Source organism: Nuphar pumila, chromosome 13, assembly GCF_984573655.1.
Source record: "Nuphar pumila chromosome 13, dmNupPumi1.hap1.1, whole genome shotgun sequence".
NCBI lineage: Eukaryota > Viridiplantae > Streptophyta > Magnoliopsida > Nymphaeales > Nymphaeaceae > Nuphar > Nuphar pumila.
Genome location: NC_143261.1, coordinates 100,519,986 through 100,537,915, shown reverse-complemented (window position 1 = coordinate 100,537,915; position 17,930 = coordinate 100,519,986). Strand labels below are relative to the sequence as shown.

Genomic DNA, 17,930 nt, shown 5'->3' with positions numbered 1-17,930 from the left:
TTTATAATGAGGAACCCTCACGAACCAGAGGCAAATTCTCACAAGTTGGGGTCCCACGACCACTCTGCCTTACGTGACCCACCTCCGAAGGCCACAGACACATCAGTGTACTAGCAGGGTTTGATGATGCATCTTCAACTCAACACCTTCACAACCACAGAGTTTTACGTTTCCAGAATCCTAGGAGTGGTTTCTCCTTGTAAACATAAAAAAAACTGCGGTGTGGGATCAGCACTATAATGAAAAATATTGCTAAAAATTGCCTGAAAGTTTAAAATTGTTATTTCTCATGAGATTTTTCAAAATATCATGATATTTATGAAAAAACATAAATAATGCGATTTAAACAACATATTTATGTTTTAAACGGCTATTTATGGTGAAAAAACCTTGTATTTTTATTTTTAAATCAGTCTTATTAATGTTTTTTTATAAAAAAAAATAAAAATTTTATTTATTGCCAAGATTTTGCAAAAAAAAAATAGATTTATGAAAAAATTTCAAATTCTCGCAAGTTTTTGAAAAACGTGATTTTTGCCATTTTTAACATTTGTCACTGTGATCAGCACATACAAAAAAAAACAGTAGAAGGAACTTATTATTTGATCATTAAGTTTTCTTTTGGTTTTAATGTCCTAACAATGAGCTTCATCCGGCGGTTTAGAAAATCAACCCTCAAATTCTTAAACTGGCAAAAGATTGCGGGACAGTAGGGATGGCAGTGGACCAGGGCGGGGGGACAAGGTCTCCACCCCCGCCCAGTTTCAAAATCCGAACCTCCATCCCTGCCTTCATCTCTGCATGGGGATGGATTTTAACCTCCGCCTCCATCCCTGATCCAAACAAGGGCAAGGCGGGGCAGGACTCCGTTGTTTCCCCGATCCACTGCCGTCCCTACGGGTCAATATATATATATATATAGAGAGAGAGAGAGAGAGAGAACATTTATCATTCAACATTACCAAAATACATCCAACCGAATATTGGATAAGAGAGGAACATAAGAGTAAGACAGCCACCATCTAGATGGTGACTCTGCACAGTTCAGAGTACAAGTAGATCCAAACCCCGTCTCTACTATGTAATTTAAGAGTCAGATACACATCAAACATAACCCGCTGACGTAGCTTTCCAAAATTGAATTTGATGCCCCTGAAAAATATATTGTTTCTTTCAGTCCATATCACCCACCATGCTGAAAACAACCATACCCGCCACATTAATCTCCTTTTTTTCGTAAACTCATGGGACCAAACAAGAGGTCACGAATAACAGAACTCGAACGCGTTTGAACCGCGGGTGCACCCCAAGTTTGAAAGAATAGATCTAAAACTACCGGGCAAAACCAAAATAGGTGAGTCGTGTTTTGGGTTAGACCCCATCCGCCGGTTTTGTTTTTAGTAACATTCCGGTCTTGTTCTCATTGTAACAAGGGGTGGGGGGGAGAGAACGGTCTTTCACCATTCCACAAGCATGATGGATGCGCGTTGCCTCAGCGTTTCACGCGAAACTCACGATCAAACACCCCCTAATGGGCTCACTACCTAGGAAGTAAAACCTGTCACAAAGATTCAGCCATGTGACGCGGGTTCAACTCACAAGTTCGAGAAGTTTAAAAAAACCAGATACAAGTTCATTGGACTTTTTAATTTTTTTATCAGTAATATTAAAAAGAATGTTTTTTTATTGAAATAACACTAAAAATATAAAAAATAATATCAAAATATTCACCATTCCTGTCAATTTCTATATTCTCATGTATGCTCGTGTCTCTGAGGACACTCCATCAATATGACGTGTCCTTGTGTCATTTCCAATGTCTTTCATTTTTTTTTTTATGTTTTTTGCATATTATTAAATTTAAAATATACTAATTAATTAAAAAAACAATAATAACAACATTTTTGAAATGTCCCAAGAGTAGACCTTGCTCAGAAATTCCTGAAACCAAGATTTGTGACTAAGTTTTCAACCATTATACCACATTTAAGTGGCATTCTTGTTTGCATGGAAGTAGCAGCCAAATATTGATTTAATTAAACAATGATATTAAGGAGTTTTGGATGATTTATTTACCGTGTTAGTAAGTTTAACCATAATTGGTACATTATAAGACTCAAACTTCAAAACAAGGAAAAAACAATTTTTCATAAAATAAACATGATTTAAAAATGACTTGAACTAACTTTAGCACATGGAAATAACAAATGGATCATATTAAATATTGTGTGAAGGTTAACAGTTTCTTTTGGAGATCAAAATTTACTAAAATCAAGCGTACTCGTATAAGTTATGATAGTTTTTGCACAACACACTCACCCTTTAGACAAAGTAAAACACTCTCACTTTTTATTAGTATTGGCAGCGTATGATGACATTAGGGATGAAAATGGTTTACATTTTGGATCACAAATAAAAATGGTTCAGATTTTGGATCACAAAATACAATGAAGAGTTGGATCAGATAGAATCCGAAATGTTTAAAATTTGCAGAAAACTCTCCTTGAATCCGATCCTTTTCAACTCTAAATGACATAAAATGGGTTATTAATGGTATTCTCCTCGGTGGGCATGGGCACCTTAAGGGCACGTTTGATGGCTTGTCCCACGAAAGATGCCGAAAATCTTGTTTTTAACAAACATTGGAAGCGGCGGATACGCGGAACACCGTCTGCCACATACACACATATACATATATATATATATATGTCTGCTAGTTTCGTTCCACCCACCCTCTTTAAAAAAAAATACGGACGGGGAATGAGTTGCCTATTCTAATGGCAAGCGGAACTAGGGTTTTGGCTATTGTTTTTGGGGTGAGATTTCTTCTTCTGGTCGCAAGTGGAACTAGGGTTTCTTCGATTTTTGGGGTTTTGAGTTGGGTGACTGTTTTTTAAACAAGAAATTGGTGAATTGGGGATTTGTGGTTTCGTGGTTGCTGGTGTGTTTTGTCATTCTCAGACATTTCTTGTTCAACTTCTCATATGAATTGAGTATTTTCTGTATTGAGGTGTTCTTGTTCTAAATATTTTTTTGGTCTGGATCTAGGGTCACATTTTGGTTTTGAGTTCTTAATTATGTTACCTAACTCTCTTCCAAGACGTTTATACAAAGTTTTGTCTTACCTCCAACCTTGATTCGATGGTCTCAGTCGAGTTATCGATGGAGGTAGAACAAATTCGATCTTTAATGATAAACTGCAACTTAATGTCCAAAATATCAATGTGGTATTGAAATGCGAATTTTGGATGTTAAGCAGAGCAAAAAAATTCTTGTAAGATCAGTTGCTTGGGTTTGTATTGGTTTTAATCTCTGCAAATGGTGGACTTAGTTAGGAATTCTCGCTCTCTTCAACAAACCTCTTCTATTCTCCAACAGGTTTTGTCTAGTTATCGCTTGCATACCATGACTCTAATTTCTGTTATAACATACGAGACATTGCAAGATTTAGAAACCAACAATTCTGTTTCAAGTGATTACAGTAAGATGAAACTTCCAGATCTACAAGTTTCTAATGAGAATGAACGCATGGTTTCTCAGTATTTTTGTTATGGCACACAATAATTTGGATTCAAAGAGCTCAGAGTTCTGAGAGCTTTGCCAATTAGAGCAATGAGAATCATGTTGACTCTAATATTGTCATCCATGAGATGCAGAAAAAAAACAATGAAGTTAGTGACATGAGGAACAATTATGTAGGTGGGTTGCCCAAGAATACCTTGGTTCAGTTTGTGATCATTATAAACATCAATTGTGCAACAACAAATAGTTGATATGTACATGAAGAGTATGAACCAATTCGGTTTGAGATCAATGTAATCAATTATGTTGCAAGTCATAATATCCACCAATTTTTTTTTCTTACTTAGATCTAGTTTGAGATTTATATTTGAAGCTAAAATCTATAATTTTTTGATAAACTTTCTTAATTAGATCTAATAAGATACTAATTAAAGCATTTATATATAAAAATATGTCAATTCATATCTTTTTCAAATTATCCAATTTTTAAAACAATTTGTAGTTGTCAAATCAAAATCCATGTCTATATTCAAAGTTAAAATTCATAATAAACATGTTCAAACATTCTTATGGTTGGGCAGATGGGGTCATACAATTCAAAATGAAGTAATCCGACCCATTATCCATGACTGTCCAAGTTGCCCACACATCATTATCAAACAATGGACATTTGAAACACAACATCAAGTACCGATCAAACAAATGCCAAACTCGAAACAAATAAAATCAACTTTTTGTTTCATCTTTTTTGTTTATTTCGTCCCTGAACAAGCCATCAAACATGCCCTAAGGGTTTTACCAATAAGAGGCCAGCCAAGGTGCGGTTGGTGATGGCGGGTTCTCTTGGATTATTTAAAAAAAAGGTTATTAAAAGAAAAGAATAAAAATGCCATTGTGTATCAATGTCATCAAAATCGGTCTAAAGTAGTTGATTCTGTTCAAGTGAATGCCTTAATTAAATGAAATAGTGGTCAGTCAAGCCATTTCTAAAAATCACCACCTTGGGGTCACTCGCCTGGCTAGCAAGGCAGATGTGAAGGCAAGGCATTGAGTTAAAGACGCACGATCAAACCCCACCAGCACACATGTGTGTCCCTAGCTTTTAGAGGTCAGCCACTTAAGGCAGAATGGTTGCTAGGCCTCACCCAGCGAGAGTTGCCTCGCTGAAGCAAGAGTTCCTCGTCATAAAAAAAAATTTCTAAAAATCAATTGATTTTTGCCCTAACTGACATGAATTAGTCTGACTGTACCTAGAATCAAAGACACTTATGTGTTTTAAAAAATAATCTAAAAAACTAAAATTAAATAAAATAACTATTTAAATTAACCCGATTCAAAAACGATTCGACTCGATTTGGACCGATTTTGTCATTTTTTTTGGGAAAACCTATTTTTATTTTTAACAATGTTTCCTATTCATCATCCGGGCTTCCGAAACAGATCAAGATAATAAGAAGAGGTTAAATGTAATAACTCAAATATTAAGAGTGTTATTGTCAAATTCTGCCAGCAGAGCAGCTTCCCGTAAATTAACGCTTTTTGTTTTGGGCTTATATATAAGACACGCAACCCTCTCTCTCTCTCTCTCTCTGCGCGGGAGGATCGAGGAGAAAGGGAAGAAGCTTCAAGCCCTAATCAAGTGAGGTACGATCGGTTATATTTTCCCCTCTTCTTAGTCTTCTAATCCAGAGACTGTGGATTTTCATGTGTTTGATTATCACGAGGAAAGGCGTCCCATCGATGGTTTAGCGCTAGGGTTTCGATCGGATGGTTTTCCCTCGATCGGGGGCGTTCTAGGGTTTCAAACTTTCTGACGAAACGAACATGCATTAGGGTTTGATTTTCTTTAACTTTCATTTTTAATGTTTTTGGGTTGTGGGCTGTGGGCTGTTTCCAAGATAGTTTGCATGTTTATCAGTGCGATGAGTGTTTCTTCCGTGTGGTTGATGTATGTGGGGAGGGGTAGTTTGGTGTTCAGAACGGTGAACACGGGTTATTTTTTCTTGGTAAAAGTCATCAGCGAGTTCATGTAGATCACAATGCTGCCGAAATTCAGTTTGTCCATGGGGTTTGATTATGAATTAGAGGACATTACGATGGTTGTTAGTTCTCACCGCAAGGCTGATGGTTTTCCTCGTCTGGTACATGGACAAGGCAAGAGAGTGCTATTTTTCCCACTTTTTGCAATGTTTGTGTGGAAATTTGGTCAACTGATCGGGTTTGCGATTCTGAGTTGGGGTTTATTAATGTTCGTAAATATGCTGAGCTTTTGCGACGTTGGGGGTGGAAAAGAAATCCTTCAGCGTGGGGGTCTTCTTATTGACACTACAATCGCGCCCTGATTCTCGGTTCTCACACTGTAAGCTACTGATTTATTTGACCAGCAGATTTGGACAACACAAGGAAATGAAATAAGTTGGGTTTCTCTTCCCACGTGGTTGTGGAAATTTGGTTTGTTGTTGGTGTTTGTGATACTGAATTAGGTTCTTAATATTCGTAGTATGCTGAGATTCTGTGATAGCTGGTGTGAAAAAGGAAAACCTTCAGTGTGGAGTTTTCTTATCTTCACAATGGTGGCTCTGGTTCTTTGGATACACGAATCTGCTACTGGTTTCTATCATTGGCAGTTTTTAAATGACACGAGGGAATGCAATTTCCCAGTGTTTGTGTTTGGAAATTTGGTTTGGTGGTCAGGTTTGATTCTGAATTAGGTGTTCCGATTGTTCTAGACTTCTAGTATGCTGAGATTCTGTGATTGCCAAGCTGAAAAAAAAGCCATTCGGTTTGGAGTTCTGTTATTACACTATGGTGGCTCTGGTTCTTTGGATACATCGGGCTATTGGTTTCTTTGATTGGTACTTTAAAATGACACGAGGAATGGAATTCTTGCATTATTTACTATGGTGTATGTGGAAATTTGCTTTGACTATGGGGTTTGCGGCTTTGAATTAGGGGTTCTTAATGTTTGTAACATAGTCACAAATATCGGCAAGAAAAAAAATTCCCTTTTATTACATGACATATTAACAATATGGCTTCTTTTTATTATCTTTCGATTAAAAAACATTTTTTTAATAAACCGCTAACCGATAGGCAAAACGAAGCCCATCGGAGTTGGCTGAAAGCTGGACACTTTGATGGTTTTTTATAAGCGTGGAGGGAGGAATCCTCTTCACACACCCATCAATATAGGACGATTTTGCATGGCCCCATTCAAAACCAGTGGCAAATGAGCATTACAAATTAATGCATATACACTAAACCGATGAGAATATGAGGGTATTTTACACTTTAGTCACCCACCAATCTCTCTCTCTCTCTCTCAAAAAGATAGGCATTGACATCTATTGTGATGCCCATATACCTAATTTCCTCTTATTCCTCTACCCAACTCCTTCCCTAATACTCTACTACCTTCCCACCATCTCTATATCCCTCAGTACCAAAAGCACCACAATCAAACACTCTGCCCAATGGAGAGGAGGCCGATTGTGGCAATGATCATGGAGGCCACAATTAGGGTTGGATGCATAATTTTACTGTGGATGGCTTACAGTAGATTTGTTTCTGTTTATTATTGTCATTTTCATTTTTCTGGCTCACTTTCATTCCTCTTTTTTTCTTTAAAAAAATGAAAAAGCGAGTTATAAGCTATTACTTATCTTTGTTATTAGTTATTACTTTGTTAAATACATTTTAGGAAGTGTAAAAAATATATTTTCATGTTTTATTGTTTCTGCCTATCGGTTTATTGTAAAATATATTTTTTCATTCCTTTTAAAACTTGCCGAAATTTTCCTGAGAAAAACACTTTTTAAAATATCCCCAAATTTTCTCTTGCTGAGAAATTCATGAGAACGATATTTGTGACTATGATTTGTAATATTCTGGGATATGTGATAGCCAGGGTGAAAAAGAAATCCTTCAGTGTGGGCTTTCTGTATTTGTATTATAACTGCTACATTTCTTTGTTCCCACCACCAGGCAACTGGTTTCTTTTATTGGTAGTTTTGGATGAGGGAATGAAATTTCCCAGTATCTACCATCTTGGTTGCTGTGGATGTATGGTGGGAATATGGGGTACAAAGCAGAGTTGCCCATCGGGAAAGCGGGGAGTGGGGCACTTCCAAAATTTTAGGAAGCGGGACTTAGAAGCAAATCAGGAATGGTCTCGTAAGCGACCTAGGAAGCGAACCGGAAATGACATAGGAAGCGAAAAAAGTAAGGAAAATAGAAAAAACACAAAAAAATAAAAAAGTAAGGGGAAGTAAGCTTCCCCTAAATGGGAAGCGTGCTTCCCAAATTTTTCTGGTGCTTCCTTGCACATTTCGGAAGCACCACATTTCGCGCTTCCGAAACGCTCTTTGGGGAAGCACGCTTCCCCATATTGCATGGCGCTTCTGGTAACTCTGGTACAAAGAATTATTTGGTTTTGTACCCTCAACAATGAGGTCCTTTTTCTTATTTTTAATGTTTTTATTTTTTTCGATATTTGTGGTTTTCTTCCTAATTGCATTTTTTGACAAGTATTTGGTGTGTTGTTAAGTCTGAGTTCATAGGTTATTTGTTCTGTTTGTTGCCATGCTTTTTTGGTTTGTTGGTTTATTCATTTATTTGCCTTTGTTAAAATTTTTGTTCATCTATGTTAGGTGCTGCTGAAATCCCTGGAAGCTGTTGTCTGGAGTGACTATCATAAAACATCTTTGTTCTTAAAAATCTTTGATCATGTTTGGACGTGCACCAAGGAAAAGTGATAACACCAGATACTATGAAATCCTCGGCGTTTCGAAAAATGCAAGCCAAGATGAGCTTAAGAAGGCCTATAGGAAGGCTGCTATAAAGAATCACCCAGATAAAGGAGGAGATCCTGAGAAGGTGAATGCATACTTGACAATTGTGCATTTTTTTTATCTTTATGAAGGAGGGCTTAACTTTGATTCAGAAATATGTCAAGTTGGTTCTGTTATTGGCTGACACAGTGACTCAGATTTTGATTACTCTTCTCGTCACACATAAGATTGAATATAGCATTCACCCAAGTTTGTACTGGAGTCAAGATAATTTCATTATCAGTTTTCAGACTGATGATGCCTTTGTTCACTTTGATTCTTGTCTAAGTTCTGCTCTGGTTACTTGTGTCTCTAGCTTGGCTCGTCTAGAACATTTACATATTAATTGGAGGTTTGCCATTGAGTCTTGGCCTGAGCTGGCCCTTAGCTCATCTCATTTTGATGTCTTAAGGCTTGACTGGCCTCAAGATTCTGACTACCATCTAGGTGCTTTTGGTTATTAACGGAAGTTATAGAAGTTCTGCTGTTACACAAGAAAATAGGTTATAGGTATGCTGAATGTTGTGAGGTATTAAAGGTTGGACCTTTTGGCTTCCAGTTTCATTTGAAGTTTTTGACATTACAACTACAGGTGTGGTATATTTTTGTATCTTGCTCGGGTAGATTGTATTATTTCTGATGTTTATAATCATTGGTATTTAAATGGGGGTAGAAATGCCTTTCATATTAGCCTATTAATATTTGTTGGGTTCAGTTCAAAGAATTGGCTCAGGCGTATGAGGTTCTCAGCGATCCTGATAAGAGGGAAATTTATGATCAATATGGAGAAGATGCACTTAAAGAGGGGATGGGAGGAGGTGGTGCTTCCCATAACCCCTTTGATATTTTTGAGTCATTCTTTGGTGCAGGCTTTGGTGGTGAGTTTTATTTCTCCTACCATTTCTATTTATGTTCCAATTTCCTCTTTGGTAATGTATTTTTGATGTATAATGTATCTTGGATTGATCAGGTGGTAGCTCAAGAGGGAGGAGGCAAAAGCAGGGTGATGATGTTGTACATACTCTGAAGGTTTCTCTTGAGGACTTATACAATGGAACTTCTAAGAAGCTGTCCTTGTCAAGAAATGTTCTCTGTCCCAAATGTAAAGGGTATGCCTTTTAAAGCTTTACATACCTCTGCTTTGTGCACAGAGTTTTGGTTAGGATTACATATTGACAGGATCCAAAACATTTCTATGATTTCTCTATGAATCTTTGAAGTAATCTAGATGCTTTGAGGCATTCTAGGTGGAGTTCTGGAAATAAAATGTATGACTTACGGAGTAAGACAATGACCTACATGATTCCTAATATTTTGATTTTATGTTGATATTTCTATTCAGTATCAATGTTAGTTAATAATAACTAATTCAATAATTCCTATTTAGGAATCTTGGGAAAAAAGGGTGTGGCAACTAGATCTCAAATTTGGAACTTACATCAGTTTCCTACCGTTTTTGGAATGATAGTTCAATGCACTTGTTTGCATAGGCTATCCTGTGTACTCCAGAGTCTAGAATCTCCAGCACTGCTGGTGCTGCAAACTTGTGGTGTTACTGTCTGGACTCTGGACAGCAAGAACTGCCAGTCCCTAATTCTGGTACAACCTTGGCCTGAGGCCTTCTCATTGCCCTAAATAGCCGAATGATGCAGGTTAGGGTCCCAAACTCAAACTCTGCTGCTATATTCGGCTGGAATGCCAGGAGGCTTGATGTTGCTGACTCATTGCTATCTGTTTTTGACTTTGCCAATTTTGGTAAATGCTGAAGTTTATTACAGTTTCCCATTTGACTAGTTTTATTCTATCTTTTACTTCCGTAAAGCCTCATTGTCAGATTAGTTTGACTGAAAAATCTTGGAGGTTTAAATTTACATTTTCCATCAGATAATTTGTGTTCTGTATGAAAATCATACAGATTTTAATAGTGGCAATGTATTTAAAGAGAAACTCCTAGTGAGTGAAAACACCCTTGTTGGCGCCCCTTGTTTTTTTCACTTGGCAAACATTGTTTGTTGGGATAATGGAGGGTGTCTCCTCTCATCCCTCAATACTTTTATTTGATTTTATTTTTATTATGTAACTGATCCTACTTGTTAATTTAAACTAATTGATGCTTTTATGGGCTCCCAAGGCATCCTGTATTTTATGACTCTGGACCCTCCTGCTTCCTGTCCTCCTGGTTACACTGATAAGTGATAAGTAATACCACAGGGTCTTAAAATTTCTTTTATTTATTTATTTTTTAATGGTAGACTTTGTGTTGCTCAAACTAGTGACATGCTTTTTAGCTAGTTAGCTTTCATTTTTCAGGCAGGTGTCTGTCTTATTGGATATTATTTCTTTTGTTATCACTTTTTCAATTATATCAGTGGCAAGATGGCGTTCTGCTTACTCTATGTAACCTCTGATATGTCTGTTTCAGAAAGGGCTCAAAGAGTGGTGCATCAGGGAGATGTTCAGGATGTCAAGGCTCTGGGATGAAGGTCTCTATTAGACAACTTGGACCAGGCATGATCCAGCAGATGCAGCATGTTTGCCCTGAGTGCAGAGGCGCAGGTGTGTCTTTAGGCCACTGGTTCTTCTTTAGTGCTCCCTTTGTTTTAAATCATGTTTTACGAGTGAAAAGTAAATGCTCTCTGCAGGTGAAGTTATAAGTGAGAAAGACAGATGTGGACAATGCAAAGGAGAAAAAGTTGTTCAGGAGAAGAAGGTGCTGGAGGTGCATGTCGAGAAAGGGATGCAACATGGTCAGAAGATTGTATTCCAGGGTGAAGCTAATGAAGCAGTAAGCCCAGTTTCTTATGCTCCCAGAACTGAAACTTATCCATGCGACATTATCTTATTTTGCATGAGGTTCCATTGTCTGCTTTTTTAATAGCTTATGATTTTCCTTAGATTATTTTTGTCTTGTGGCTTCTTGGTCTTGGGCATTGCATTTAAATCTGCATGTCATCTTCTAGCTATGTGGAGAATTTGAAATCACTAGGGGGACTCCTTTTGAGGAGAAAGTTGGCTCCCTTAATGTGTTTCCCTCACTTGTGTTCTACTTGACAACGTGATGTAGTAGTGGTCATGTGATTTAACATCAATGTAACATGAATAAATAAACGAATAAGCATCCATGTGCATGCCCAATTATGCATGCATCTATTCTGTCCTCTCTTGCTTGCAAGACAACTTTGAATAGTTGCTGGGAAAACCTTTCCAAGGAGAGTTATGTCTGCCTGAATGCTTTTCTATGTCAAGGAGAAAGAAAAATCACTTTGACATATTCAAATGGCAAATAATGTGTCTCTTTATGATATTATTGGAGTAGCAATCCAGTGGATAAATTATGGTTAGAGCTTATGTTAATGAGTTGGTACTGATACTTTGAAATGACACATCTTTTTGAAAGTGATTGAATTGTATTTGTCACTACTGCATATTATGGTTTCATTTTTAAAATTTAAAAAATTATATATTTCCAGGCTCTTGTAAAAACACTAAGATCTGGTAAACAGTATCATGCAATGTGCTCTATTGAACTGCTTTTTCTATTTACTGTGATATAAGTAAACCCTTTGATTGTTCAAAATCATGTCACTTTCTGTTATATCTGATGTATTTGTTATTTTTTCCCTGCAGCGATATATCATATTACAAGCGTATTTGTCTTAGAATATTTCTATTGGAATTTTCAACCGAATTTTGTGGTCATTTTGTATTGTTGATGCGTGTACCATTTAAAATCATCATGTATCAGTCTTTTCGGTGCGCATAGAATAAATGTTGTCTATTGACCTAGCTATCTTCACCCTTTTTCCCCTCCTGGTTCACTTTCCTGTGATCATTATGTCATCTTCTGCATTTGAAAGGTTCTAAGCTCTTAGGTATTGTGAAACTTAGTTCTTTTTGAGCAACACCTAGTTGTCATGAGACTGCATCTCTTTCATGTTATCCTTTGTTTTCACCTCCCTATGAAGCGTTTGTTTTGTCTCCCTCCTCCCTCCGCAGTTGGAGAATCAGTTACATTTTGGAACCGCCTGTTACTTAGCAATGCTTGGTTGCTTTGAAATTTTAATAACTGGTTTGTGTAATAAAAGCTGCTTGCTGGTATCATTGCAACAATACATGCGAGGTTTCCTTCTTGGCAACCATCTTGCTTTTTGCAATCAGTAGTGTTTAATATCTTTCTATTTGATTCATGCAGCCTGACACAGTTACAGGAGATATTGCATTCGTCCTGCAACTGAAAGAGCATGCAAAGTTTAAACGGAAGGTTGATGATCTCTTTGTGGAACACTCTCTCACCTTGACAGAGGCCCTTTGTGGTTTTCAGTTTGCCCTCACTCATCTTGATGGCAGACAATTACTTATTAAATCAAACCCAGGAGAAATTATCAAGCCGGGTAAGAATCCTACTTTGAAACCACAATGGCATGTTAGTCCATGATCTGGAGCAAACTTTATTGTGACCTTGTTTGAACTTTGAACTAAAGCTTCTTGGTTACAGTTATTGATTAGGTTTATGCTCACAAATCGCTGCCTTTTTGTTTGAAACCTTTCTCGTCTTAAGACTCTGGAAACTATCAGAAAGAATGCCACGCTTTGACAAAAATAAAATTCTTGTAAATTTGATGCTGTGTAACAGTCCCCCATTGTACATTCAAGATGTCATACAATCCGTACTCATATACACGTGTATAGAATTTTGCAGCACTTGTCAGGCATTATGCTATCTAGTTATTGCGATTATCTCATAGTTTATTCAGATTCTTCTGTGACTAAGATCTATAAGCTTACTTCTTTCATTTTATTAGGCATCTCTTATCTTTTCTTCTATCATATGATTTGCAGGCCAATACAAAGCTATCAATGACGAGGGAATGCCACACTACCAAAGGCCATTCATGAAGGGCCGGTTGTACATCCACTTCAATGTAGACTTCCCAGATTCTGGCGTCCTTTCACTGGACCAGTGCCGGACTCTGGAGGGCATTCTACCACCAAGGTCAAACAACCGCCTGTCAGACATGGAATTGGATGAGTGCGAGGAGACTACACTGCATGATGTGAACATTGATGACGAGATGAGAAGAAAGCCGCAGCAGCAACAGCAAGAAGCATACGATGAGGATGAAGAGGCATCTGGCCCACGTGTTCAGTGCGCACAGCAGTGATTCCTTAATTGCTTGCCAAATGATTGGGGTAATGTTTGCTTCTCGATTTTTGTGGACCCATTATTGGTTCAGTGTATGATCTAGAATACTTCTTAAGCTTCGTATTTCGTAGTTTCTCCTTCCTTTTTCTCTCTTTGGTTATTTTGTTGGTTCGTTTGGAGTTGCTATTCCCTTTTCGTGGCATGAATGACATGGTGTTGTTCGGGTCCTTACATCCAAGTATGGCTCTTATTTGTGTTTCTGATTCAAAGGGCTCTCAGCATTAGAATTTTAGAGCATTTGATGTCATATTTAGGAAGTTCATTGTGGAAATGCACAACAAAAAGATCCTGACTCATGGAATCCGACTTTATAATGACTAATATGACTAGTGTAACAACGAATACATGCATCTCTCTCTCCCTCTCTCTCTCTACACACACAAACATATTATGTGCTACGGTTGGCTGCATGTACAATCAACCTCGAATAAAATGGTTGCAAGTTGTTTCAAATTAGTCAAATCCCATTAGATGTATTCATCATGGTTTATCCCTTTGTATTGTTTTTTTTTCGATGAAAAAGCATTATTTTTCAGGTCATCAAAATTTGGTGTTTATTGCCACTGATATTTGTGTTGCCAAATTAATCCTGCATACACGGCGATACTGGCTAAATGAAACATTAGGTGACACTTGCATGGTTAAAAAAAAAGAAACACAACCACCCCTCTCCACACACACGATTGCCCGTAACAGTGGACGGGCAATCGTCCCCCCCTCCCCACACACACGATTGCCCATGAGGCCATAACAGTGCACGGGCAATCGTGGAACGAGTTTGTTAATCTGTGATTTTGGCCATGGACCTTGACTGCCACTAATGATCTGGGCGGAAAACAGGTTTTAGTGACTGTTGCCAAAGTCTGACCTAACGTTAAATTGACAGTCTTAATGCTGAACGTTAGTCCAGCGTTGGATTGACCACCGCTAATGTGTTGGGCAGAAAAGGAAAATTGACTAAAGTGATTTGACATCTTTACCGTCCATTTCTTCATCCCACAAGGTCCTCATGGTCCTTGTGGACGTTGAGGATGCCAAATCACTTCTAAAAGTTATTTGGCTGATCGCTTGTTCTGCTCGGAAATTAGCGGCGGTCATGACTGCTGCTAATTTTTGTTTTTACTTAATTTTTTTTATGTTGATGCGCACACTATCAGTGGCGGAAAATGGTCCGATAACAATAGACAGCTTCTCTCTCTCTCTCTCTCTATATATATATATATTAGTAATGATAGGGTACTCACGGAGTACCTACTCACTTAATAAAAGCTTTAGATTTTCAAATTTGTTGAACTTTTTTTTGTTGTTGATCAGACCCTATATATATATATATATGATATACAAACATTATTTAGTAAAAAACAACTTTTGGATCATGTGATTATATCATACAATTAGGTCTTTTAAGACCTTTAAAAATCAATGGCTTACACTGTATAAAAATTTTATGACTTAAAAAATCTTATTTTTATGTTTAGAAAACAGGATTCCTATCAAAAATTTTAGACCATTAAAAATTTTGTTGAATACATTTATAAGGTCTGATTGAGAAGATGTTTTCTAGTATGTGGGAGTAAGTACTCGGGCAGCACTGGCTACTTATGAAGGTAAAAATCTAATGATTAAAAAATATTTCTTCAATTTTTTTTTTTAAATCAAAGATTATGTATGTGGGTTCAAATCTCATGGGTGTCACCCTTTGCACAAGCCAAAGTTGGCGATTCCCAGGGAAAGGGGTAAGCCCACGGAGTTTTATGCTGTTAGGATAGTGATCTTAAGTACGTCCGGCAGAGTCAATGTGGCTAGGTTTATGATCCAGAGAGTGGTTTTTCTATGTAAATATCACAAAATATATTATTGATCTGATCTACATGGTTTATTTAATAGAAAATTTATTTTGAATAATGTGATTATCATAAGTAATTAGTTTTTCACAAAAGTCCAAAACGGCCCACAATATACCGAAATTTATAACTCAAAAGAACAATCCATTTTACCTGATTTTTAGCTCATTAATTAGTTCTGCACCTTCATTATATATATATATATATATATATATATATATATATATATATATATATATATAGAGAGAGAGAGAGAGAGAGAGAGAGAGAGAGAGAGAGAGAGAGAGACCGTCCATCAAAGGAAGGTCTAAAATTTAGAACGATCTGTTGATTGATTGAGTTTTTCATCTATCAAAATTTACATATTAGATTTTTATCATTAATTTTGTGAGCAACATGTTTTAGATTATGTATTTTTGATGTTTAAAATAATTTTTTAATATGCTAAAAATTAAAGGCTCACAATTTTTTGTATCGTAAAGTTTTAAATGCATTTTGATCAGTTGATTTTTCATGTTTCAAAAAACATGTCTAGATGTTGCTAAGTCTCCGTGTAAATCATGTTTCTTATTAAATAAATTACAAAGCTAATATATAAATCTCTGATTGATAAAACACTCAAACATTGAAGAAAAAGAGCCGTCAGGTCTTCATTGATTATAGATTTTGAACATTATTTAGTTGAGCAGTATATATATATATATCTACAGAATAATGCTGGATCTGCTAAAGATGGCATTTTCTCCCATACAATCTCTCTCTCTCTAACCCACCAGGGCGTCCAACCTTTCCGCCACTCATTCAAACCCATCGAGTGCGCAATCTTTCCGCCGCTCACTCAAACTCCACCTCTCCTCCTGATTCTTCTTTCCCTTCCGATATGCCAACGTACTGCCTGTCCGCGGACTATCGCCTTCAGTCCGTCGGCTGCCAGTTTTTCTCTTTTTTTTTCTTGTGTTTTTTGAGGGTGGCTACCACCCGTTTTCTTCATGCTGCCATCGGTGCTAGTTGACGGATGCCCAGTGGTCAGCAGAAAATCTCCTTGCATCACACTTTCGTCGGACAACACATCAGTGGAGAGAGAGAGAAAGACAGTTAGCTGCCGACCACCGGACAACCATCCGAACTCTCGCTGTCAGCAATCAGAACATACCCAGAGAGAGGGAGGGCGAGGTTGGAGGCAGTGGCCAGTGGGTCGGTGCAGGGCAGCTTGAGGTAGGGCTGTTGTAACAGAGAGAGAGAGAGGATCCGTCCGACTAATGAAATCGAACGGCTTGGATTCTCCTGTAGATTTTGAACCGTCCATGTGCTGGAACAGTCTCTCTCTCTCTCTCTCTCTCTCTATATATATATATATATATATATATATATATATATATATATATATATGTGAAAAATGAAACAAAATACAAAACCTATCAACGACAGGAGTCACTAGAATATAAGAGCCAGAGAAATAAGAGCAATTTCATCTTTTATTTTGCAAATCCATGTAAACATGTTCAACATGGTAAATTTGCTAAAAATCAATTGTTGGATAATATATTTTTGATGAAAAAATGTGATTTTTAAATGTTTGAGATTATAATCTATTGATTTTAAAGCCTTAAAAAAATCTCATGTATGCATCATAATTGGATGATTCAAGCACTGGTCCTTATAAAAACATGTAGATCACATCCATACGATTAGATTTATGAGAAGAAAATCATGATTGATACTGTAATTCTTATATTTTCAATTCTAGTCTGGTCTCAAGTTAGGTACTAGCAAAAAATGTGGTTCCAGCTTTTTTTTGTCGACTCTAAACCTATAGATGTGCTCACAATTGTTTATTTACCATGAAACATGTTATGGATTGAATCAATTTATCAAAAAAAAAAATGGAATCTTTTATGATCATATTTTAGCACAATATAAGCCGTTGATTTTTCTCCCTCTAAAAATACACATATTTGCTTGAAAAATAGCTAATCAAATGCATGATGTCTGCTAAGTAGTATGATAGACACCTATTACAAAGGAATAGTCTTGAATTAAGAAATACCGTCTTTCAGCTGACCTTTCCAAACCATGCTTCACAATCAAGCTAGAAAAAGACTAATCAAGTGCTGTCCGAATGAAGACAGTAAAGTTCAAAAATTACCTGAAACATTTTCTTTTTACTTTCTTCTATTAAACTTCCATATAGAGTACTTGTTCTCACCACTGCATTGTCCTATATAGCTGTTAGATATGCAGAGGGTGAGGAGACAATGGAAAAAAACAAGGTCCATTTGTAAACCGAGCAACGTGACTACCATGCTGTTGAAAACTTAGAAGGGGGCCAATCATTCCGTGTTTGTATTCACTAGAGACGAAGTTTCTCCATGGTTTGGCTGGGCCCCAACTAGGGATGGCAGTGGACCGGGGTGGGAGGCAAGGGACAAGGTCTCCACCCCCACCCCCATCTCAAAATCCTTTCCTCCAACCCCACACGGGTTTTGATTTTAACCTCCATCCCCGCCTCCATCTTTGGTCCAAACGGGTCGA

At 37.2% G+C, this 17,930-nt stretch overlaps 1 protein-coding gene across 1 annotated transcript; it reads left to right on the top strand.

Moving 5' to 3' along the window:
• Positions 1-5,093: 5,093 nt before the first annotated feature.
• On the top strand, positions 5,094-13,763 carry LOC149819459 (dnaJ protein homolog 2-like). Its single transcript, XM_089984376.1, has 8 exons — positions 5,094-5,166; positions 8,172-8,397; positions 9,067-9,229; positions 9,322-9,460; positions 10,774-10,907; positions 10,994-11,136; positions 12,544-12,742; positions 13,191-13,763. Exons 2-8 carry the CDS (start codon positions 8,248-8,250, stop codon positions 13,511-13,513), a joined length of 1,251 nt encoding a protein of 416 aa, XP_089840502.1. The 5' UTR covers positions 5,094-5,166; positions 8,172-8,247; the 3' UTR covers positions 13,514-13,763.
• Positions 13,764-17,930: the final 4,167 nt, after the last annotated feature.